Source organism: Dipodomys merriami, unplaced genomic scaffold, assembly GCF_024711535.1.
Source record: "Dipodomys merriami isolate MVZ:Mamm:240054 unplaced genomic scaffold, mDipMer1.0.p SCAF_13, whole genome shotgun sequence".
Taxonomy (NCBI): Eukaryota; Metazoa; Chordata; class Mammalia; order Rodentia; family Heteromyidae; genus Dipodomys; species Dipodomys merriami.
Window position 1 is genome coordinate 3,335,460 of NW_027202604.1, and position 26,833 is coordinate 3,362,292.

Sequence of the window (26,833 nt, forward strand, 5' to 3'; positions counted from 1 at the left end):
CATGGAACATTCTCCAAAATAGACATTTTAGGTCACAAAGCAAATTTGTTCAGTTTCAGAAACATTGAATTTATGTCCTGCATTCATTCAGAATACAAGGGAATAAAATTAGAACTCGACACCAAAAGCAACCTGTAACATGTAGAGGCTGAACAACACACTGTTGAATCACCAGTGGTTCATGGAAGAGATCATAAAGGAAATTCAAATATTCATGATGTTCAGCAAAAATGAACACACAAATTACCAGCTCCCCAGGGATACAGCAAAGGCAGTACTCATATGCAAACTTATATCTCTGAGTTCCTACATAGACAAATTGGGGAGATCTGAAACGAACAATTTAATGAGACATCTGAGCCTCCTTGAAAAAGAGCAGCAAGCTAAACCCCAATCCAGTAGATGGAAAAAAATAATTAAAATTAAATCAGAATTAAATGAATTAGAACACAAAAAAATATCACAGAAAGAATCAACCAACAGAGTTGGCTCTTCGAAAAAAGTAACAAATTTGACATACCCTAAGCAAATTGTATCAGAAAAAAAAAAAACAACCAGAACACACCCAAATAAACAAACTCAGAGATGAGAATGGAAACGTCACCACAGAAACAACCAAGATTCAAAACATTATAAGGAGATACTTCTGAAACCTTTATGGTAATGTTTGAGAATCTGGAAGAAATGGACAATTTTCTAGCAAATATCGACATGCTGAAACTAAACCAAGATAATTTAAACCAACTTAACAGACTCATATCAAGCATCAAAATAGAAACAGCAATAAGAGATCTCCACCCAAGAAAAGCCCAGGACCAGATAGATTTAAAACTGAATGCTACAAGGCCTTCAAGGCAGAGCTCACACCCATACTCCTACAACTTTTCAATGAATTGAAAGTGAAAGTTCACTATCAAACTTTCTCTGAAGCCATAGTAACCCTCATTCCAAAACCAGGGAAGGACTCATCAAAGAAACAGAACTATAGACCCATTTCTTTGATGAACATCAAATCAAAACTTCTCAACAGAATTTGGGCCAATTGACTTCAACAATTCATCAAAAAAAAATCATACATCATGATCAAACAGGATTCATTTCAGGGATGCAAAGCTGGTTCAATATATGCAAATCAATTAATATAATTCATTACATCAACAAGAGCAAGGATAAGAACCACATGATAATCTCAATAGATGCAGACAAACATTACCCTTTTATGATGAAGGCTCTGGAAAAACTAGGAATCCATGGAACATTCCTCAATTTAATAAAACTAAAGCTAGATCCTTATATATCACCCTGCACCAGAAGCAATTCCAAATGGATCAAATACCTCAAAGTCAAAGCAGACACCCTGAAAACATTACAGGAAGGAATAGGAGAAACTCTAGGGTTCCTTGGTACAGGCCAAAATTTCCTTAATAGAGACCCAGAAACACAACAAACCAAAGAATGTTGGACAAATGGGATTGCATGAAATTGCAGAACTTTGGCATGGCAAAGGACATAGCTAGCAAGATCAATAGAAAACTCATGGATTGGGAGAACATCATCACTAGCCATACAACTCTCATATCTAAAATATACTTAGAACCCAAAAAATTAACTCCCCACAACAAATCCTCAAAGAAATAACTGCCCAATAAATAAGTGGGCTAAAGACTTAAAGAGAAACTTCTCTGAAGAGGAAATAATAATGGCCAATAGACACATGAAGAAATGGTCAACTTCTCTAGCCATAAAAGAAATGCAAATCAAAACAACATTGAGATTCCACCTCAGCCCAGTTAGAATGGCTATAATCAAGAAATCTAATTACAACAGATGCTGGAGGGGATATGAACAGAATGGAACTCTACTGCATTGTTGAGGGGAGTGTAAACTTGTTCAACCACTATAGGAAGCAGTATGGATGTTCCCTATGATCCAGCAATCCCACTTTTGGGCATTTACCCAAACAATCACAAACAAGGCTATATTAAAGCTACCAGCACAACTACGTTTATTGCAGCATTATTTATCATAGCTAAGATATGGAACTAACCCAGGTGCCCCTCAGTAGATGAATGGATCAAGAAAATGTGGCATATAGATACAACGGAATTCTATGCCTCCATCAGAATGACATCGCTCCATTTGTCCTGATATGGGAAGACTTGAAAAACATATTAAGTGAAGTAAATCAGGCCCAAAGAAACATAGGTCCCATGGTTTCCCTTTTTTGCAATAACTATTGTATGTCTAGGATAAGCAGAAAAGATCAAAAGCTATGTACATATGACCATGTAAGATGAGGTTAATAAAAATGAACACCAAGATAGGGACACAAGAGTTCTTTTTCTTTCTTGATATTGTTTTTAATGTATTTATAATGTACTATGTGGGTTTTTTTTATTTCTTTTGTATGTTCTTCCCCCACAGTATAACCCCTGTTTTCACTGTATTTGATTCCATTGCCCTGCATCTTGTATATACATTTTTCTAATTTGGGGAGGGGATGGGAAATAACAAAATCCTTAAATAAGGATACAGGTTAACCCACTGTAACAAAGAGATGTACAAGACATTATGTTGGAAACAAACATTAAAACTTTGAGGGTGAGTGGGAAGCTGGAGAGGTGGAGAGGAAGGGATGGTAGGGGAAAAGCAAAGGAGAAGGTAACAATGCTCGATAGGAAATGTACTCATTACCTTACTGACCTAACGTAACCCCTCTGTATAGTATTTTTACAATAAAAAACATATGTGTGTGTGTATGTATGTATGTATAATGACTATTGTGATGTTTAAAACCACAACTAAAAATGTTTTAAGGTAGATTAAAAGAAAATAGAGAAACTGAATGATGCACTAAAATTTATTCAAATAACCCAAAAGAAAGAAGGAAATGAAACAAAAAATGTAGAGAAATTTGGGAGTGTATTTCAATGGTAGGGTGCTTCCCAGCATATATGAAGAATGGGTTCAAACTTTATACCACCAGCAAAAGGGAGTGTAGAAGATGGAAGAAAAGTAAGGAGGGAGGAGAAGTAACAGGACAAAGACAATTACATCAACTTTTAAATAAAATGTAAAGAAATTAAACAATCCAAATAAAAGTCAGAACTTACCAGGCTGAAATAAATAAATAGCTATCAGGCATGCTATAAAATATAACAAAAAGGAGAAGAAATAATATAAGCCAGTTAAAAAGCTGACAGGAATATGGATAGTTCTTAGTGAGAAAAGTTTTGCTTCACCAGGAAGACAAAATGTATGACTTAAATGAGAGCTTCAAAATACATGAATAAGAATATTTGGACACAAATACTACAGACTAATGGAGTTCCAGTAAAAAGAATTTTTAGCTGGATATGGCAAGTGCATACTTTTTAATCTTAGCTATCCAGGAGGCAGAAGCAGGAAGATCAGCAATTCAATACTAGCCTAGAAAACCTACAGAGAGTCTACCTCAAAAACAGGAGAGCTGGGAGCAGGACTCAAGTAGTAGTGAACTTGCCTAATAAGCATGCAGCCCTAAGTTCAATACCCAATATATTTGTTATTGTTATTATAAAAGTGATATACAGTTGGGTTACAGTTACATAAGTCAGGTAAAAAGTATATTTCTTTTTGGACAGTCACCTCCTCCCTTGCTCTCTCCCCATTTTTCCCTCCCATTCCCATACACAAGTTGTATAGTTCATTTTCCATATAGTATATAGTGAGTGTATAGTGAATAACATTGCTGCATTTGTTCACCCTTTGTTCCTACATTTCTTTGTTCCCCCACCCTCGCCTTTCCAAAGACAGATTAATGAACCAACAAGACAAAAAGAAAAGAAAAATAATAGTAAGGAAGAAAAATGCTCTTGTTTCCATTTCCTAGCCCAATTATTTTTTAAGTAAAAATGTTTTTTATCCAAGAGAAAATGAAAATTTAGAGCAGAAAGTACAGTTGAAGCACAATGTAAAAGATAAATTTATATTATCCCAAACTTTATATGAAGAAAAAAGGAATGCAGCACTGACATTGTTGATAAATCACAGTGCTTTATCATTTTTTTGTTCAGTGAAAGAAATCAGCCCCCAATGAGTATTTGTATCATAATTTTGTATGAAGTTCAAGAATATAGAAAAGTAACCTATGTAGTTAGAAATGAAAGTGGTGGTTTCTTGGGAATATAGAAGAAAGTTAACTGCAAAGGAGGCAGAAGGAACCACTCCTTATCAAGCAAAAACTACCAAATATTAAGGCCTGTGTACTGCATTAATTTTTTACATAATAAAGTAAAAAATAGCATTCATTCTAATTGTCATAACAGTTAATGTAATTGTCAGTACGGGCTAGGATCCTGGCTCTTGTATTTCCTGTTGAAATTGGATTCTTTTATCTGCTGTGCTTAGCATACAGTCTGGAATATAATGGGGTTCAACAAACATTTTTTGGAAGGAATAAATGGATGAATAAATGTTGAAAAACTACTAATCCTATTCCTTGCTTAATTCACATTGTATTTTAACTGGGCAGCTCCTTTCCAGATTTTTTGATAGCCGTTTGTAAACAAGCCTACAGGTGAGATAGGTCATTCCTTAATTTGTATGAGTCCCATAATCTAAAACGGAATTTAACTTACCAGTTTTTAATCATATGTTAAATTAAGCCATAAAAGAACACTTAGGTGAATAAAATTAACAGGACAGGAAGTGATAAGCATCATCAAAGGGATAAAAATAAAGTGTCACTAGAATTGTCAAAAGACAAAATTAAATAAGGAAGTTAGCAATCTATTTGGCTGTTATTTGCGAATCATGAATCCTAGTGCCTCTACAAAATAAAATGAAAGCTCCCATTGGGCAAGAGCAGAACAATTTTTTGTGAGAAACAGGAAAGAGAATACAGGGAAAAAGCTGGTTAATTAACATCAGGTTATGTTTTGTAAGAATTAAAACAAAGGAGATCTCTTATGCTAACTAGGGTAATCTAGAATCTTGTTTTCAGAAAACAATTGATATGCTTTGGATATGTCAGCTGCCTTAAAGCTCTAGCTTGATTAAGTGCATTTTATATGAGTGCATCCATTTTGGTTTGGTCTGGTCTGTTGGGGACTAGTGTCAAAGTTCAGTCCAAAAGAGTGGCCTTCCATAACTCTTTTTGAAAATAGGTAAAAATCAAGAAAGATTATTATATGGGAAGAAAATTAAGTAAATTGTTTTCATTTAAACTGCAATCTAAAAACAAAATAAGTGTATTCATGGAAATAGATACTATTAATAAGTTCTCTGTGTTTGCAGTGATTTCTCCTAGTTATAGTAGAAGTAACTTAGAAACTCAATCCAGGCCAGGTGCCATTGGCTCTCGCCTGTAATCCTAGCTACTCAAGATGCTGAGAGCTGAAGATTGTGGTTCAAAGCCAGCCTGGGTAGGAAAGTCTGTGAGACTCTTATCTCCAATAAAGTATCAGAAAAATGGAAGTGATGCTGTGGCTCAATTGGTAGAGCTAAAGAGCTCAGGGACATTGCCCAGGCCCAGAGTTCAAGACCCACAACCAACAACAACAACAACAAAAAGAAACTCAGTCCAGCTCACTACCCTGTGGTGACTTATTCAAAAGTCTCCTGAGTTCTTAGACTACGGTGAAGCCTTGCTCTATACTGTGATAAAGGTCTGCAATTCTCTTTCACATAATTTATCATGACTGAAATTTTATGTCACCATGTCTTTAACATCTGTCCCCTTAGATCATGAGTTCTGAGCCAGAAAAAAATCTGTCTGTTCAGCTCAAGGTCATATCCTCACTGTCATGCCTGATATGGAGCCATTCATCCAAAGAATGAATCAGTACAAGCAATATAGGTAAGATCATACCTATCATTTAGATAACATCAGCACATTCTTTCTTCTATAAGCAAAAAAGTTACAGCAGCAAACTCTTCAGCACATAAATGGTCCAGTTGGGATTGTAAATGCTAGAATCTACATTTCCATACCTCCATGCCATAACTGTCACTGGAGCTTCCACAAGTAGTCCTTTTTTTTCTTTACTTTTCTTTCTTTTCTTTTCTTTTTTTTTTTTGGGTCCAGTCGTGGGGCCTGAACTCTGGGCCTGGGCGCTGTCCCTCAGCTCTTCAGCTCAAGGCTAGTGCTCTACCACTTGAGCCACAGCACCACTTCCGGCTTTTTTCTTTTTGCTTATGTGGTGCTGAGGAATCAAACCCAGGGCCTCATGCATGCAAGGCAAGTAAGTGCTCTACCACTGAACCACCTTCCCAGCCCCGACAAGTAGTCCTTTTTTCCGAAAGTCAGAACATGAGCATAACAAGTGTCCCCCAATTAACTGAATAACACACAGCTCAAAATTATAGCATTGGCCTTATTTCAATCTATAATATCTATAATATCTCAGTCATATCGTAAGCATAGGCTTGCATAGACTGGGGGATTTAACAACTCAGAAATGACTTTGATATTAAAATATTCACACTTCAAGATTACTTGGAAACTATTTGCAGGTCAGTTATATAAATAAATGATACTGGCATGGGGTGCTAACTAAAAACAAAACAAAACAAAACCTACTGACTCCCTGCCAAAGTGATAAAAAGAAAAATACAAAGGGTATGTTTTCATTTGAATAGAATGTGAAATTCCTTCTCTTTTCACTTATTTCTACAATAGGTATAACCTCTTTGTTGTTAAGGCAAAAAAGCCAATTAGCTATCTCTGAGCAGCACCATTTCTCTTCTGGGGCCTGGGTCTCCCTTGTTCCTCCTACCCATTGATATGTGAAAGTGGAAAGCAAGAAACCTGGCTTGGCAGAAACAAAGGACATGTGGAGAGGACAGCCCTTCTGCTAAATCCTTTCTTTCCTCATGCTTATGCCATGGACATTCTATGATTTTCTCTAGGACAAAGTCCTCACTCATAGCAGGGAATCTGCTTTCCAATCTGGATAAAGAAGGGCTCTATTCTGCTATTTGCCTTTCAATTGTCCTTTCTAATTCTTTGATTGATGCTGTACTGGGATTTAAACTTAGGGCCTCCACAATTGCCAGGCAGACACTTTCCCACTTGAGCTACCTAACCTCAGCCTTTGCCTTTTCTCTTTCCTCCTAACACTTCCTTCCCCAGTGGCTAGTATAAGAAGTTGCAAAGTGCATGCTGGGTCTCCTTCATTCAAAGCTCCCCGCCCCCCAACAGCAGGGTGAGGAAGTGGGAAAGCTGCTCCAGCAACTACCAGTGGTCATCTAGCTCAGAAAATTCAAGGCCATTGTGTTTACAAAACAGGCACATGTAATGAGGACAAGGAGGGCACATTCAGGACACTGTATTGTATCCTGAGCACAGTCCCCTGCCACTCATGCTTGTTATCCCTCTGGATGTCACCAGGTTTTTAATTTTTTTTCTATTACTTACAAAACAACAAAGAGAAATTATTATAGAAAACTTTGTAATGGAAAAACCTTCTGTCGTATACACAATGCAAAACCATGTGTTTTTTTCCTGTGCACCACTTCTGAGCAATTGGCACTTGTTTGAGACAGCTTTCAAAGAAAATATGTTGCAGTTCAAAGATAAGCAGTTTTTTAGTAAACTGTCAAGAGGACTTCTTTTTCTTCTCTTTCACTGCCAGTAGGGCTGGGGGAAGAACTAGTAAGCGAAAAGACACTCTCTGAGGTCACAAGATGTACAGATTTAGCTTTCTGTGAATTTACCCATAGGTATTCAAGGCCTATGTCCTCATCTTCTTGGTCCCTGAATTTAGTTTATACATCACAACAAAGAAGATGAAACAGTAAGATAATCACTTGTGATAATGAAGGTATAGGTTGTTGTTGTAATAACTTTGTTTTCATTATAATTAATAATCTTCTAATAAACTCATGTTAATTCACATCATAAAATTTTATAAAGGAACAATGTTATTTTAATAAAGTGTATGTACTTCAATTATGAAAGAAAATTGTCCTAATGGATGTATCAGTAAATAAAAACTAAACCAAGATAAGGCCAACCTAGACCCCTATGCTATCAACGAGAAGGCTGAACTTGGATCCACAAGAAAGATGTTCAGCAAATTAAGATGAGGCAGATTTGATTTCTATAGAACACTTGCTTAACATTTGCTTTGTTTGTATATGCTGCCTATCAGAGGCTGTATTTTGCCTCTTTTCTCAATATAATTTTTGTTAAGGGCTAGCAAACTAACACCATATTTAAGGTCCTTACAGAGGACTGTAAACATTAAGGCCATGAGCTCACAAGTGAAAAAGTTAAACTTCTGGAATTACTATGAGAGCAAGCTAAAGTGAAAAATAGAATACTGGCAATAAAGAAAAGGACATGACCTTTTGGAAGGTAACTTTTGATGCCTCTAATAATAAATGGCAAATTCTTTCTCTCTCTTTTTTTTTTTTTTTGGCAGTTCTGGGTTTTACTCAGGGCATCGTGCTTGCCAGGCTGGTATTCTACCATGGAGACACAGCTCCAGCCCTTTTATTTTGCATTGGTTATTTTGAGATAGGGTCTCACTTTTTGCCCTGCTTCCACCTGAAATGTAATCGTCCTATTTTATGCCTCTCATCATCACTGGGATGACAGGCCCCCACTATCACACACAGTTTCTGCTAGTTTCTGCTATTGAGATGGAGTCTTGAGAACTTTTGAATTAGGTCAGGCTGGCATAGAACCTCCATCTTCCCCATCACAGCCTCCTGTACAGTTGAGATAACAGGGGTCCACCACTCCACTTTACTACTGTTTGAGAAGGAGGTCTCATATATTGTTTCTGGTGAGACTGTCCTCCAACCATATTCCACTAATCTCAGCTTTCCCCCTACCCCGCCCCAGTACCTAGGATTGATTATAGGCATGAGCTACCACACCGAGCTCAAAGTCTTCATTTTTAAAGTACTTGAATATCACAACAATATGAAGACTTCCATCTAAAATGAGGGGAAGACAGTGATATCACCTCTTTTCTGTTTGGTGACAAGGAATCTCAGACCTATGAAACTTGGAAATTTTACAAAAATACTGCTTTTCTATTTATTTTTTTCAGTAGGAAAATGGATTCATTCCCTCTGTTCTTCCTGCTCTAACAGTTCAGAGTCCTTCTTGGTATTACTGCACAATGAGGTGATAGTATCTGAGACTTTTTTTTTTTAATAAAAAAAACAATCCTCTGGTAGGGTTGTGAAGAGGTCAGTGGCACTGTATTAACAATTGATCAGCTCTAATGGACCATCAGAGCAATAAACTCAGAGCCAGTGCACAGGCCTGCTACCTCTGTAATAGCAACGGGCTGACACCCAGGCTATTAGAAGAGTTGCACTTAATAGCATTGGAGCTTCAGAAGCTTCAAAACCTTCCTCTAAAGTGTGGATGAGTTCTTTGATGCACGTCCATTTTATCAAAGGTCTTTCTTTTATAGATTTTTTTACCAAAGTGTATAGAGTTTGCTCTGACCATGAGATTTCACCAAGGTCTGAGGTCTGGAGAGTAGATGACATTCTTTAATGCTGACAGTTTATTGCAACATCTCTTTTGTGCTCAGATGTCAGTGGTACCCTCTGATAGTTCACATATAAAGGGGTCCGAGAACCAACAATAGAGACTTGTTTTCTGTGTCATATTTTTCAACAAGAGAGATCTCAATACTGCATTTGTGTTTATAGCTCCAAGTTGGACAAGGGGGAATCAATTGTGTACCACCAGATTTTTTTAGTAAAGCTTCAATAATAGGAAATGAGACTATTCTTGGAAGCAATAGCTTCACATGGACAAAAAGTAAAAAATAAAAAGTATCTCTATATTAGTTGAACTAAAACCATGAATATCCTTCCTCTGCTGAAGAATAAATAATCCCCTTCCATGTCTCAGCTCACCTATGCTTAGTAGACAATTTATCTCAGTCAAATTATAAATGCCAGATCCATAAGAACCAGGTTATCCAAGGCAGTCCAGACTTCAACAATTTTTCTTACTCCTGAAAATTCCTTCCATCTTGATTAGTGAATCCAAATCTTGGTCCAAGAAAAACCAGAATAAAAGGGCATTTTCTAACATAATTTCAGCGTAGGTGTCAAAATCAGGTAACCCAACACTGATGTGATATTATTATCAATGTACTGTTTATATTCAATCTTGCTTTCTAGCTCAAGACTTTAATTTAGAATCACACATTACATTTAATTGGCATGCTGCCTTAATCTCTTAATTATAAAGATGTTCTCAATCTCTCTCACTCTTCTCTTTCTCTTGCTCTTTTCTTCTCTCCTCTTTTCTCTTCTTTTCTCTTCTGACAGGGTGTAGCCCCAGGCTTGTATCAAGTTCATGAACCTCCTGCTCCTGCCTCAGCTTTCCCAGTATTAGAATTACAGGTGGGCACCACCATGCCCAGATGATTGTCTTTCTTGAACTTGACATTTTTAAGGAAATTTCAGAAAGTTCCTCAACCTAAATTGGCCGATGCTTTATCATGATTACACTTGGGGTACACATTTCGGGTAACAATTTTACCTAAAGGACACTGCATTATTTCAGATAATCACATCCAGAGGAAGTCAATGTCATGCTCTCACGTTAGTGGCAATAACTTTGATTGCAAATTTCAGGTGGTAGTTGCCAGGCTTTTCCACGATAAAGTTAATAATTTTTTTGTTTCATCATTAATAAGTTGTTTGTGGGCAAATACAATACTTGGCAATTATAAATATCCTGCTCCCATCAAACATTGCCCACTAGTTTCAGTACCCATTGGAAATCCTTGCATGAAGCAATTATTACCATAATTGTCTAACTCTATCATTTCTCCCATATGTATTAGATGGCTTTCTACTGAAAGAGCATTCCCTCCTCATTTATGTATGTCATGACCTATTTATCATTTGATCTATTTATCTGAATAGACAGATGGATTCTTATTTCATTCATTGTTACACTCTGATTTAAAGTTAATTTGAATTGAGTTTCTGTAAAACCACATATTCTGAAAAGGATCTAGATTCCCAAGGAAATGGGACCATTTCCCTAGAAATTAGCTGAAAAGGCTAAAGAGGCCATCTTTACATTTACAAAAGTGCTTCCTGAGGCTTATATTAAATCATTAAATCCCTCTGAACTGTTCTAAGAAATCCAAACTGCTGAAGACCAGCTTATTGGGGATAAATATGGCCAGTAGATGAAGCCACCATGTAAGGATGACTATAGAGAGATGAGGTTCTTGCAATATTGTAAGATCTTTTTGCTATCATTTCCCTGTCCAAATATAGGTTCTCCTAATGTTCCCAACCATCTGTGTAGTTCTGCATATCCCCTGGAATCTCTTATGCTTGTCAACCTTTCTGTTTCTTTTGTTTCGCATGTTGGGTATTATACCTGAAAATAATCCTAGATTGTGGACTTACTATTTTCTGTTAGCCCCTCTAGACCCATCTTTCTACCTTATCTAACCAACTCAAAGACCCAGGAGGCTAAACTGTATCAACTACACTAAGAGTTAGATTCTTCACTGGTGGATAAGAGGTATACAAAAGCAAATTATTGGGTTCTCTTCCCTACTGATTCTCCTGCTGCCAGTTTACGATGAATGACTGCACTCCTCTAAAAAGTACCCTTTTTCTATAGGCATTATCTCTTAATTCTGGAAAACAGATCCTTCCTCATACTTTCTCAGGCCTAAAAGTATGATTAGGTCTGGGCTACACCATCAACACTTACTTGTTTCTCTTAACTTTGAACACACATTGGCCAATATTTCCTTTATTAAACTTTCATCAATTACCCCATTTGAGTGTCCATTCTAGTAGCCACAAGACAAAAACTACATATGGGAGTGATGACAGGAAGTGCATCCATAGGAGAGACATAGCTAAATGCTTTTTTTGTATTGTCATCATTGTTTTGTACTTAAAGACTTACATCTGGCTGGGTGCCAGTGACACACACCTGTAATCTTAGCTATTTGGGAGGCTGAGATCTGAGGATCGCAGGTCAAAGCCAGACAGGGTAGGAAAGTCTGTGAACCTGTTATCTCCAATAAACCACTCAGAAAACTGGAAGTGGTGCTGTGGCTCTAGCGGTAGAGTACTCGCCTTGAGCTGAAGAGCTGAGGGACAGCGCCCAAGCCCAGAGTTCAAGCCCCACAACTCACCAAAAAAAAAAAAAAAAGACTTACATCTGTTTTTATCTTTTCCAAATAAATGAAAGCATAGCAAAATGAACATTATTTACTAATGGTGAGCACAAGTCATTAAAAAAGATACACTCTAGCAAAATACAGGCTTAAAGATTAAGGTTTGCTCTTTTTATTTATCTAGCTATGTGGAAAAATGACAAAACTCAAAATGACAACTTTGGTAAGTTCTTTCAGAAATAGCCCACAAAAATATCCAAGTATTTTTCCATTCACTTGTTGCCTTTTGCTACAGTTTTGATAATCATCAACATCTAAATCTTTCTTAACCAAACACAGTCTGTCATGACTGGGTACAAAATGTACAGCAAGAAATTTATTAAATAAGTGTTAATTTAGCATATAAACATAATGATGTCAACTTTGAACACCAATTCAAGGATAAAGCCATCACAATCTTGCTTTCAAAATGCCACCTGATGTGGATTTGGATATATTCTACTACTTTACCTTTTTTGCTTTGCTTGGTTTTTTCAATCAAGGCTAGAGCTCTACCACTTGAACCACACATCTACTTCCAGCTTTTTGCTGGTTAATTAAATATGAGTCACTCATATTTGTTTTCCCAAGCTACCTTCAAACAATGATCCTTGGATCTCAGACTGGAGTAGCTAGCATTACAGATGGGAGCGACTAGCACCAAGTGTTTTTTCATTTTGTCATTGAAAGCTTTGGTGATTACTGTTAGTGATCTAATTCCCCAAACATCAGAGAAATTTTCATTGAAATTTGACTATACACATGTAAGATCATAGCATTATCCATTATTAACTGCCATTGATAGAAAAGGATGGAGGTGAACAGCTCTTCCATTACTAGAAAGAGGCACATTTATTCCAGCTTAATACCATCATTGCACAAGCCTTTCTCTTCCAAAAACAAAACAATGTAACTTAAATGACAGCCAGTTACCTGCAAGTCTGCATCAAATTCATGTTTCAGGTGTGCCTCTTCTGCAGCCTCCACAAGACGCTGAAAAGACAAAAGACAGCATCAGAATTTTAGCCTGGGTTCCATATATACAACATGAAAAGATGGGTTTGTCAAATGTTTTGTCCAAAAGAACAAAAGGTTTGTCCAAAAATGGGCAAACAATCTCAAGGTATACACACGGAAACATGTTGCCTTTGTCCTTCTGAAATGGAAAGTAATCCCATCAATGTCAAGATTAGTTTTTGCCTTTCTCATTCAACTATAACTCCACCAATAAATATTGGCATATGTATAACTATAAACACACATATGTTCTAGATTCATGTCATAACAATTCATTCTCTAGCTCTTAAGGTACAATGCAGATCTAAAATCTACCTAGAATAGGGCTTTCCATAAACATAGAAGGCCATTTGTCAACATATTTTGAGTTGAATTGAGTACAGCTCTAAATGTGCTTCTCCATTGGTTTGGAAAAGAATAGTTGTTTTAATTTCCTCAATCACTCAAAATTAACTCTTACTGTAACCTGTTCTAATATATCAGGAAATAGTCATTTACATTTTATGGTACATCAATGCCATTTTAGCCATCTTCAAAACCATAAGGCAATCACTGAAATTAAATCAATATTCAGAATCCACAAGTACACAGCCCCTTTCACTATACCATCTTGCCAACTAAATTCGACAAACATATTGTTATTAAAAGAATTTCATGATGTCTATAAAGAAAATTAATCAACTATCAAAATCATTTTTACCTTAGTTTGTATATGTCAGAAAAAAGATATTTCCCACCATAAAATCACAGGCTAGAGAAATAGCAGGAAACTATTAAAGGATGAAGGAATATGTCTCTCAAACTTCATGGAATTGAAAGTAAAACCTTTGGATCCAAGGGAAAATTCAGCCATTTCTATGTTCTCCATCTCTTGTCACCTATGTTGTCTTTAACTGGCTTTTTCTTGTCATACTACAAACCTGAGTTAAATAGGCCATGTTTGAAAAATGATATTAATATTAATCTCTAAGCTGTCTTAAATCAACAAATAAATGTCCTATTCATAACTAGAAATAGATATAAAGACTGTAAAAATATACTTAGGTAATTTTAGGCAGTATAGAAAGAACAAAACATGCTCTTTCTGTACAGAATAATAAAATGGCCAGCTGCAGATAGAGTTATCCACAGACAGGAACCTAGATTGAGTTTTTCACATTTTCTATAGTTGGTCAGCAGGTCAGGAGGGGCTCTAATCCTGCTCTGACTAATCAGAAAATATGAAACGACCAGGGACAGAATATATCATCCTCACTCTAGACTAGATGTTAATCCACTACAATCAGGAAAGCCCTTTCCCTGTTTTGAGCTTCCATTTTCTCATCCAAGACACATGCACAGCTGACCCTAGACTAGGGATTCTCAAAATGTTCTATTCAGCCTGTTTTATAGGGTAACTTGCAAAATCACAAGCCCCATCCAGTTCTACTGAATCAAATCCCTTGAGGGTGGGCCCAGCAATGAATTTTAATAAACACTTTTCCAGGTACTTCTCATGTGAGGTTGTTCAAGTTTGAGAACCCCAGGATGAAAACAGTTCTCATCCATTCCATTCCTTGCCACATTCTTGACACCTGACTAATGTGCCCAACCAAACATCCAAAGTTTCACAACTTTTTTTAAGACTGTAGCTACACATATCATATCTTTGAGAATCCAAATTATTTACAGGAGAGAGACACAAGAAGCAAGGTAGTAAGAAACAAAAAAGTGGCACTGTCTATAGAGATTGGGTATATTGTCCCCAGGATTTTGTTGGGTGACTGTTTCCTTGGAATCCTAGACAATGAAGCTTCTCTTCCTCCCAGGATCATGTTGTACAATTTGCAAATGTATTGGCATGAGACCTAACAGATGAGTGACAGGCAGTGGTAGGAGAAATCCATGAGTCTAAGTGCTTATTCTTGTAATGTTTGTCTATATATGTATCATTAAATCAGGCACACATTGAGCTTTATAGAGTATGCATAAATATTGTGCATGTCTGAATACTTCTATTATCAAAACAAATCATGCATTTTGAACACTTATTTACTTAAATACCCAGAAAAGTTTTTAATGTGTCTAAGCACTCATAAAAAGCTAGGGACAAAATAAAATTTCACTATGACCAAGATAGATTCTATAGAATACAGACAGGAATTAGAGAAAAAAAAGTAGTACAGAACCAAAAAAATACAAATACAAGGTACAAGTAATGATTAAGTTTGAAAGAATATAGTATGATATATATTCTATCTATAATATTTGATTTATACATGCATCTACATCTACATACATGTCTATCATACATACAATATGACATGTGGAATGCATTCTACATATCATATTTTATTTATATATGAATATAGGATATACAAATACATAGCCTATGACATATTCCCATAAAGCATAACGTGAAATGTATTTCAACCACACACACTGAAATACAATAAATAGGGCACAGGAGACAACACAAAGGAAACAACCCAGTCCTACTATGATAACTGCAAATATCAGCCCAAACACTGACTCCTGTGCTGAGAACAGACAGGACTTGAGAATCAGACCCTGCTGACCAGCTTTTATGCTCCTTTTCAAGTTAAAATTTGCACAGCCCATTTTAAAAGTTCATTTGTCTCACATATTCCTTTTTCTACACAGATATTTCCCCATGATTTCTCCAAAGCTTTGGGAAAGACAATTGAAGAACAAATAGTCAACTGGAAGCTATACATCATTTTTGTCTTGTGTGTAGCTAGGATAGAGCTCTTTGAAAGTAATTCCGTTTAGCTGCATCCACAGTGTTACCTGGACTTGCCTGCTGATGCCACTGAAGACAGGCTTACATTTTCTTGGAGAATGCCAAGGGGAAACCCCAGAAAATGTTCTGCTGTTGTGTACAGTCATGATAATCAACACATGTAGACTCTGCACAACAGCAAAGCCTATTGACTGAGCCTATGGGTTGAGAGAGTGGCTTAGCAAATACAAGGCAATGAATCCAAACCCTCTCTTCTCTTTCTCTCTCTACACATACACACATGTACATAGATGTATGCATCTATGTATATGCATGTATATATATATGTGTGTATATGCATATATATGTGTATATGCATATATAAATGTATATATTTACATATATGTATAGATATATACATACATCTATGTATATGTGTGTATATATATATATATATATATATATGATATGTATGTGTGTATGCACACAAGTGTGAACCATGTGCCTAATAAGTGGAACAGAGAATAGTTGACTTTTTTCTGAGTGCTGGTCCTGAAGCTTGAACCCAGGGCCTGGGCACTGTTCCTGAGCTTTTATGCTCAAAGCTAGTTAGTGCACCATCATTTGAGCCACAGCTCCACTTCCTTCCAGCTTGTGTATGTGTGTACGTATGTGTGTGTGTGTTTAATTGCAAGTAAGAGTCTCATGGGCTTTCCCACAGGCTGGCTTTGAACCATGATCCGCAGATCCCAGTAGCTAGGATCCTGAGTAGCTAGGATTACAGGTATGATCCACCAGAACAACCCACAGGTGAATTTTTTTTAGGAAATATTATTTAAGAGATTAATCATGTGCCATAAATTTACCTAAAATAGAATAAACTGAATCTGCATCTAACAAAGTCAATACTTCAAAGAGTTCAAATTCTGATAGTTGCCAGTATAAAATAGCAGCCTATAACATCTCTTTCCTGGGGAAAATACCCTTATCACCAAAGTCAAATGAAGTACGTTTTAAAAAATAAGTTCATCATTCACAGGTGAGAAAATCCATTAAATTTGCTAATATTTTAGTTATTATGTAGGGAACCACCAGTGAGCCTGCAGAAGATGGTTTTTCTATTATATCTATTAGAAAGGCTGTGTACTTTTAATAACAATAAGTTAATTTTCTCTTATATGAATTCCCTTTTTGAATCTGCAGATGGGATTATAGAATTGAATGTGGTTTTTAATTAAAATTGAACACTGGAAATAAAAAAGGCTTTGAAGACTGCAATCTTCAGAACTGAGCTTTGAGGTAAGAGAAAAACAGCATTTTTGGCCACAGATTCCCCCCCCCTTTAATGTCCAAGTATTTCCTGACTCAATAAAAATGATAACAATATAACTGGAATATACATCCTGAGCTTCAAACAAAGCACCTACCAGCTACATGGTTATAACTCATGAGTTGATGTACATTTCACTGACTTTTTATATTTATACATAACTATTCCTTTAGTGAAACAAATACAAACAAGAGCTAGCTTATAAATAAGCAATATTAGAAGCCAAGGATCTGGACAATATTTACAGTTGTGTAAAGGCAAAGCTGCTGAGAGGAGTGGTGGAGATATCAAAGCACTTCATTGGAAATCACATCTTATTTCCTGTAATAATGACCCCAGGAAAATCTGTACAACATTGCAGAACAATACAGTCTCCCATTTCCTCCCCAAACATTTATGCCAAGCCAAGACTTGGGTTGAAGACATCATAGAGGTCAAGCTTTCCATCCTGATCCAGACAGGAAAGAAATCAGACACTAGGACAAAGCAAAAATTGGATCCGAAAATGAAACTGATTTTTTTATCCTAAGTGTATTTTATTTCTTTAGTTTTTCTTCTTTATCATTTTGGAAAACAATATGCAGTAAATGTGGGGAAAGTAATGGAAAATGTGATTACACATCCAAAAACTTACTACTAAACTCTATTGATTCCATCAGAATAAACATATTGGGTAAACAAATAAATATACAAATGAAAAAAATCCCAAAAATGAAGAGAGGGATGATTACAGGTAAAAATCCTTAAAGCAAAACAATAAGATAAAAATCATATGAGTAGCAAAGTGATGTGAAGGGTAAACAAAGGAGGAGGCTGCAGTGCTTGGTAAGAAATGTACGCATTATCCTGCCCATGCAATTGTAACCCCTCTGTACAGTATGTTCACAAATAAAATAAAATTAAATTAAAAAAAAATCATATGAGTAGCAAAGTAAAAACATTTTTATTTCTCCTGTTAAAGCTAAAGCTTTGTGTCACCAAAGCTATTATAATGGGATATTTGAACTTAACAAAAATTTCAAAGCACTGAATATGTTTACTGGTTTTCATTTAAAATTTTACAACACCATATTTAATATCCAGACCAACATTCTATTGCCATTTTTGGAATTAATATATAATTCTTTCCCAAATAAATTTTAAGTTCGATGAGGAAAATCTACAATTCTTTTTTTTTGGGTCCAGTCGTGGGGCCTGAACTTTGGGCCTGGGCGCTCTCCCTCAGCTCTTCAGCTCAAGACTAGCGCTCTACCACTTGAGCCACAGCGCCACTTCCGGCTTTTTTCTTTTTGCTTATGTGGTGCTGAGGAATCGAACCCAGGTCCTCTGGCTTGCAAGGCAAGCGCTTTACCACTGAATCACCTTCCCAGCCTGAAAATCTACAATTCTTTGTGTTTTTTTCGTTTTTTTAAATTTTTATTTGTATTTTTTGTGAACATACTGTACAGAGGGGTTACAATTACATGGGCAAGATAATGAGTACATTTCTTATCAAGCATTGCAGCCTCCTCCTTTGTTTACCCTTCACATCCCTTCCCAGGTCCCCCCCCCCTCCCCCCCCCCCCCCCCCGCCCGCCCCTCCACCCAATCCTCCTCCCCCCTCCTGCACCAAAGTTGTAAAGTTCGTTTTCGACATGACAACTTGTACTTCTCATTGTTGCAACGGGTCCACCTGTATCCTTAAACGACTTGTTTTTCCCCATCTCCTCCACAAATTATACCGACATCAAATACAGTGAAAGCAGGGGGGAGGGACATACAAAGCAACAAAGAAGTAATCTTATAAATGCTTTAGAAACAAATACATGAAAGAAAAAACCATTTAAATACATACCTAAGGGTTCATTTTCCTACCATCACATTATCTGATCTTTTCTGCTTCACTCATACATATACTAGATATTGCAAATAAGGGAAACCATGGAACCTATGTTTCTTTGGGCTTGGCTTATTTCACTTAATATAATTTTTTCCAAGCCTTTCCATTTCCTAACAAATGAGGCAATGTCATTCTTTGTGATGGAGGCATAGAATTCCATTGTGTATATATACATTTTCTTGATCCATTCATCTACTGAAGGGCATCTGGGTTGGTTCTATATCTTAGCTATGGTAAATAATGCTGCAGTAAACATAGTTGTTCTGGTAGCTTTAGTGTGGTCTTGTTTGTAAACATTTGGGTAAATGCCCAAAAGTGGGATTGCTGGGTCATAGGGGAGCTCTATGTGAAGTCTTTTGAGGAACCTCCATACTGCTTTCCAAAGTGGTTGAACAAGTTTACACTCCCACCAACAATGAAGTAAGGTTCCTTTCTGTCCACATCCCCTCCAGCATCTGTTGTTGTTAGAGTTCTTGATTTTTGCCATTTTAACTGGGGTGAGGTAGTATCTCAATGTTGTTTTGATTTGCATTTCTTTTATGGCTAGGGAGGTTGAGCATTTCTTCATGTGTCTATTGACCATCCTTCTTTCTTCTTCAGAGAAGTTTCTCTTTAAGTCTATAACCCACTTATTTATTGGGCAGTTGTTTCTTTGAGGATTTGTTGTTGGGGGGTTTAATTTTTTGAGTTCCAAGTATATTTTAGATATGAGACCCTTGTCCGTTGTATGGCTAGTAAAGATCTTCTCCCAATCCGTGGGATTTCTATTGATCTTGCTAGCTATGTCCTTTGCCTTGCAGAAGCTCTGCAACTTCATGCAATCCCATTTGTCCAACCTTTCTTTGATTTGTTGTGTTTCTGAGTCTCTATTAAGAAAATTTCGGCCTGAGCCAAGGAGACCTAGGGTTTCTCCTATTCCATCCTGTAATGTTTTCAGTGTCTGCTTTGACTCCGAGGTCTTTGATCCATTTGGAGTTGGAAAATCTACAATTCTTATGGAATTTTTCCTGCATGGATGAGTAATTTGGAGTTAGGTACTAGTAAGAAATTGTCTAACTCTTCACAAAAACAAGAGCTAAATATGTAGAAAAATAACTGAAGTAATTGAGGAGTAGGAATTAAGAGTCACAAGTATACCCAGCTTAGTATGGCTCATCTTCTTCTTACAAATTCAGAAGCTTTTGCTTTAAGAGTTGGTTTAATAAAAATGAGTTATAGCCTTTATCCCTCAGTGTGTGCTAGAAATTACTACTACTCAGCATTACATGTTCCATGGCAGAGCTGACATTCTAACAGTCTAGAGTAAGCACAGATGGGTCCTATGTCCTTCTCTCTGTCTCTCTGTCTCTCTCTGTATAAGTGCTGGGTATTGAACTCAGGAATTAGGTACTGTCCCTATTTTTTTACTCAAGGATAGCTCTCTGCCACTTTATCCACAGATCCACTTTAGGCTTTTGGGTGGCTAATTGGAGTTAAGAGCCTCACAGACATTTCTACCCAGGCTAGCTTAGAATCATGATCCTCAGACCTCAGCCTCCGGAATAGCTAGGATTAGAGGCATGAGCCACAGGCACATGATGGCCCTCCTTAGGGCCTTTTAGCACCTGAAACAAAGTCTCCGGTTCAGGGGCTACTGCTACTTTGTATTAAGAGTCAGAAACTATCCAGTTATGATTACATTGAAAAAATAACGTAAGATGTTCGCATTTATATTTCAGTCCTGCTGATATTGAAATCCCTTCTCTTCTGTTCTGGGGATTCAGTTCTCATCCCTCTGTAACACCATAGATTAATCTTGCTGGTTTTGTAGTTAGAGTAATTTAGAAGGCTATTTTCCCAAGTATGGGGCTACCAGCATTCTACAACACATAGAGGAGGTATACAGAAGAAAGAGGGACAATATACACACAAGGAAAATGGCTATTTCCATATAAAGAAAAGAACACTGCCTGGAGGCTATGAAAGCTTCCAAGTTAGTGACATTTAAGTTGAAGTCTGTACAAGTGTCCAAGAAATAAAAAAAAAAGTCTCAGGTAATGGGAACATTTTACACTAAGTTATAGGGTAGGAAAATAGTCTGGAAACAGAGATTAGAAAAATATTTTGAAAAAAACTAAGGAATCTACACAAAATCCATATCCATGGCTGAATTTAGAACATTTAGAACTGAATTTAGAGCCTAATTGTGTTCAGTAATCCTTATTGATATAAATGTTTTTATTTTTCAGTTCCAACAGAAGTGGCCCAGGTAAATCACCAACTATCAAGATGATCGTTTCTTTTGAGAAAAACGGCTCTTAAGAAGCCTTCATTATTTCTTTGTTCCTGTAGAAGAAATAAGCATTGCTGCACACGAATGAACATTTTGTATAAAATGACCTTCTGCCTGAAAGCCCCAAAGATTGCTTCTGCTTTAAAGATGGCAAACATTTCAAAGTGGATTACAAAAGCTAATCTATAGAGTTTCCAGAGAAAGCAGGTAACAGAACAATAGAGCAGACTCATCTTTAGTGGGTAGGGAACTTCCCTCCCTTCCCTCACTCCTCCCCTTTCCTCTCTCCTTCAGAGAGAGGAAGGCCACAGCAGCCTTTTACAAGACAAAACAAGCCTGTTTACATCAGGAGACATGATCAAATCAATAACAAATTATCTTTGCTTCCACGGGAGATACATGTTATCAATTTGAGGCTAATTAAATTAATACCTGTTACCAATGTGGATGACCAATTTCCAAACTATAGCCATCTCATTCAACATCTACACTACATTTGAAGATGCAAACAGCCAAACTGCACTCAAGGGCTGCCTAAGGGCCAAGAAAGCTCAGAGGGAGGTATGAAGGAAAAGCAGTCTTATATTTCAATCCAAGCCAATTTTCCAAACAACCCAGCATTTTAAAGAATGGTTTTCTGCTTATATTGAGATCCTGGGAATGTTTTAGGGTTGATTATCAAAATCAAGACTGTTTAGCCACAAAAAGTTAAACATACTCCAGGACCCTTCAAATAGAGTTAACTAAGCCTTTATGAATTATGAAACTGTCTTCAACTTCCTAAAAGGATTGTCTAGGATGGCAAAGACTATCACATTACCTGATTAGAAGGGTGAATATTTGTTTTCCAAAATGAGAGGAAATAGCCTGTCCTAGACTGCTCTCGCCATGGTGAATGAAACTCTATTTCAATCCTTAACTAAAACCCTTCCTGGGCTTATTCAGAGGTGTCACCTAGAGCCCACAATGACAGAGTAATGAGGATACCTGCCTAACTGTCAGAGATAGGTAGAAATGTCTATCTCAGATTAGTTAAGTCAGAGCTAAGGATCAAGGTGGTGGTGTTAAGGGAAGCTTTAGGGAAGCTAAGGGAGATTCCTTTCCTGGCTGTAGCCTTCCTTTTTCTTTATTTCCACTCAATTTAGTGTAACAAGTATTTTGGGGAATATATTAGATAACCAGAAAATCATCAAGAACTGGTAGGACTCCAAGAAACATGTGACTAGGCCTCAGAGCTCAGAAGGTTCTGGCACATTTTGCAAAAGCCTCAGAATCTAGGGACAAGGGTCTGAATCCAGGTCTTCCTACTCACTAGCTGCTTGGCACTGGAAAATGTCTTAGCCTTGGCTTACTTTTCTGATGAGCTGAAATAATACCAACTTCAGTCTCTTCCTCAGTATGTGATCTCTATGTGATTGTACACACAGAAAACATTTTCTAAAAGACTCTGTACAAGCATAAGGCATTATGAAGATGGGAAAGGAGAAGAAACAAGATTCCTTAACACAAAGCAGCTTGACTGGAACAAGAAGCCCTCACAGAGTCTCTGCCTCCCCAGTTGGCTCTCACATCAGGAGAAATTGGAGCAACTCCCCAAATTCACAGTTACATGGAGGTTATGTGAAAGTTAATTCTGCTGCCAGGGAAAGGACTCCAAACCTCATGTTCGAAAACACAAGGCTGTGCACCTGCTCCTTAAGGCTTGTGCTTCAGACTCTACCACTCTCGTTTTCAGTTTCACAGCAAAATCTGTGATCAGTGAGGCTGAAAATGGAATGAGGCAAAGGCCTTTATTGAAAGGTTTGACTGATGTCCTCAGAATGGCACAAACACAGAAATTAAGCTGCTTGCCAGAGCAAGCTCCTTTGACGGATGGTACTTGTGACACACTGCATGGGCCAGTAAGCATGGCAGGCAACTCCTGGCCCTAAGGCTCACTCATGGCCAAGGAAGGAACATGTCCTTTCTCCTTGAAAGTGAGAACGTACAGAACAACACCATGTCCACTTGACTTTACCACCTCAAGATGGGTGATTATGTAAATCTGATGCAGGGTAAAGCTCTTTTAATCTCCTTTCTATTCTTTCCCTCCACCCATCCATCCACCAAATATTTACTAGACAACTTCAGTTTGGGAGAGAATTTATTGTATAGGTCCAGGGAGCGGGCTCTGGGGCCAAGATGAATTTGAATCCTGGCTTCAGCAACTTCATGATAGTACTCTAAGCACAAGTCTTTGGCAAGCAATAAGTGCTCATTTGTGTGAGTTATTTTTGTGGCTGCTGCTCTGGCATCAATGTTGGTGACAACAATGAATTATGTGAGAACTGTGCTAGATGCTTAGGCTGTGAGGATAATGGGCACATGCACAGTTCACATGGGAGGAGAAGCAAATAGAAAGTGTAATATGAGCTCTGATAGGAAGGCCATGCAGGTGATAACAGCCAACAATGGCTGAACTTCACATATTGTCCTAAGTGCTTCAGTGAATGGCTCTAGAGAATCCTCATCAATACACTAGAAAGGACAGTGCTGAGACATTCCTAACTTTACACTCAAGGAAACCAGAGATAGAGGAAGTTAAAGTGCTGGGAAAACACAGTAGATTGCTAATGACCCTTCAGAGTATGGCAATGTGTGAGGCAAACTCATGGGATGAGGGAAAGCCAGGTAGGAGAATAGGTGTTTTAATAGGGGAAACAGTGGTCATAGATCCAAGGTTGGAATCTCCCAAGTCTGCAGATTTGCAAGGTAGGGATGAGGAAGGGAAAAAGTTGGAGAAGGATGTGCAAAAGCAAGCAAGAGGACTCAAGTGAGCAAAGATGAGTAAGGCCAAGGGGGTACATGGTCTACATACAGCAGGTGGTCTCACCAATCATAAAATCTGTAAGATCAAATCTTTCATTTAATCTTTAAAATTAAACAGAAATCATCTAGAAGGGAATAAAGGTGAAACAAAGTGACTGAAGCAAATTCCTCTGACTAGTAATAATATCTCCTGTGGGTTCTCCCTCCAAACCATGCCTCTTTTATCTTCATGTCCCCTACTAGAATCATAGCCAAAGCCACAGACCTGTCTCTCCAGAGTGATTCCACACTCCTAATACAGGATGGCTAGAGGAGCCTTCCAAGAACAACAATGATGCCAGTGCTCTCATCTGAAGGCTTCCAATACTTTCCTGTAGGTTGTGACTGACCATAAGACCCCATGTATTCTGGTCCAGCCATCTTAGAGCCAAACACAACCACACACTTGTTTATCTCCATTGTTGCTCTTGAATAGACTGTCTTTATTTTTATACCCCTGGTTCAGCTTCTTCCTCCATTATGTGTAGAATCTGCAGAATTTATGAGGCAGCTCCTGCCCTTGAGGTCATCACAGCCTAGTGAGGGAGAGATACATGGAAACCACAGCTCAGCATGATAAGAGCTCCAATACACAAAAGCAAAGTCTCCTTGGCAAGACTCTTGTGGGATCAACTAGACCAGGTAACTGAGAATAGGAGGCTTCTCATCTATGGTACAAAAGACCTGTCAGTTACACCTAAATGATAAGAAGTAGCCCAGAAAACAAAGAAAAACATTCCAAGATTAACAAACTGCACATGCAAATGCCCCAAGGCAAGACAAAAGTATGCATTCAGGCAAGTACAAGGGGTTCAGCATATGGAGTATGAACATTGTTTGGGGGTGGGGGGGTAAGTGAGGAAGGAGGCTAGAGAGTTTTAAGTAAAAAATATTAGTGATAATTCAAGGTACCTAGATTCAAGACAATAAAGAGAAAGAATGAACTGAATATATGTTAAAGCTGTTTAGGAAAGAGAGTCAACAGGATAAAGAAAATGGGGGAATACAGAGTAATAGTAACTAACTTGGGGGCTCCTAGTGCTGACTTGAAGGAGGCAAACAGGATGGGCAATGGGAAGCAGGAACTCAGGAGAAACATATGAAGACAGTTAGCAGATGTGGAAAAATCTCACTGTAAGATCAGTGACAATAAACTGTTTAAATGCAAAATCAATCATATTTGGTGATTAGTGGTGTGTTCTGGATGGTGCCTGCAGCACCTCCACACTGTCTCTTCTGTGGTAGAACTGGAAGCTTGCAAACTCCAGTGCTCCCTGAATCTGTATATTCAAGGCAGTGGTTTTTCTGTCCTGCCCATCTCAGCTCTTCTAGCCAGCACAGAGCCTTTATACCCAATATGAAATTACTTCTGCTCAGCATACAGAAAAGGTGTTTGTTTTCTCATGAAACTTCACTGAGTGGGCCAGAAGATAACTACATGGAACATTTCAATGCAGAGATAGAGGCAGAACTGAAATGCAGAAAGCTTCTATAGTGCAAAGTAAACAAAAAATCCAGGCTCCTAGATCATGGAGATGAAGAAAGGAGAGAATGAAAGAGGAAGGTAGAGAGGAAGAAAAGAAGGAAAGATAGACAAAAAGGGGGAGTGAGGGAGAAAGAAAAGAAAAAAAAAAGAAGGAGCATAAAGAAGAGGCAAGAGAGGAAGGAATTTAAGTCCATAGGAAGGAGACACATGGTAAAGGAAAGCTTCAAGATGGCATGTATATCCAGGCCTGGTAGCTCACAACTACTCCCAGGCAGAGATTATGGTTTAAAACAAGCTCAAGCAATAAGTTAGTAAGATCTTATCTCAATCAACAAAAAAAGCTGGGTATGGAAGCATATGTCTGTGATTCTAGCTTTATGGGAGGCAGGGGTAGAAAGATTGAACTCCAAGGTCAGATCAGGGAAAAGGTACAAGACTTTACATGAAAAATAACTACATCAAAAAGGACTTGGGGGCAGCTGGGTAATGGTAGTTTACATGTGTAATACAAGCTACTTAGGGGGCTGAGATCTGAAGATCACAGTTGGAAACTAGTCTAGACAAGAAAGTTATTCCTACTTAACCAACAAGCTGGAAATAAAGCTGTGGTTCAAGTGGTAGAGCGCTAGCCTTCACAGGGATAGTGCCCAGGCCCTGAATATAATACCCCAAATTCACGAAAGAAAGAAAGAAAAGAAAGAAAGAAAGAAAGAAAGAAAGAAAGAAAGAAAGAAAGAAAGAAAGAAAGAAAGAAAGAAAGAAAGAAAGAAAGAAAGAAAGAAAGAAAGAAAGAAAGAGAAAGAAAGAAAGAGAAAGAAAGAAAGAAGAAAGAAAGAAAGAAAGAAAGAAAGAAAGAAAGAAAGAAAGAAAGAAAGAAAGAAAGAAAGAAAGAAAGAAAGAAAGAAAGAAAGAAAGAAAGAAAGAAAGAAGGAAGAAAGAAAGGAAGGAAGGAAGGAAGGAAGGAAGGAAGGAAGGAAGGAAGAAAGAAAGGAGGGAGGGAGGGAGGAGCTGAGGGTATGGCTCAAGTGATAGAGCATCTGCTTAGGATGTGGGAGGCCTTGAGTTGAACTTGAGTAAACAAAAAAACCATTTTTTGACATGAAAACATTCTCATGGCAACTA

At 37.6% G+C, this 26,833-nt stretch overlaps 1 protein-coding gene across 2 annotated transcripts in view; it reads right to left on the reverse strand.

Annotated features, from left to right (window-relative positions):
- Positions 1-26,833, reverse strand: part of Cacna2d3 (calcium voltage-gated channel auxiliary subunit alpha2delta 3) — a 940,778-nt gene that overhangs the window by 620,405 nt on the left and 293,540 nt on the right. For both annotated transcript variants that reach the window (XM_070018501.1, XM_070018499.1), the window contains exon 4: positions 13,092-13,151. In XM_070018501.1, coding sequence (XP_069874602.1) covers positions 13,092-13,151 — 60 coding nt within the window. The remainder of the gene's footprint in view (positions 1-13,091; positions 13,152-26,833) is intronic.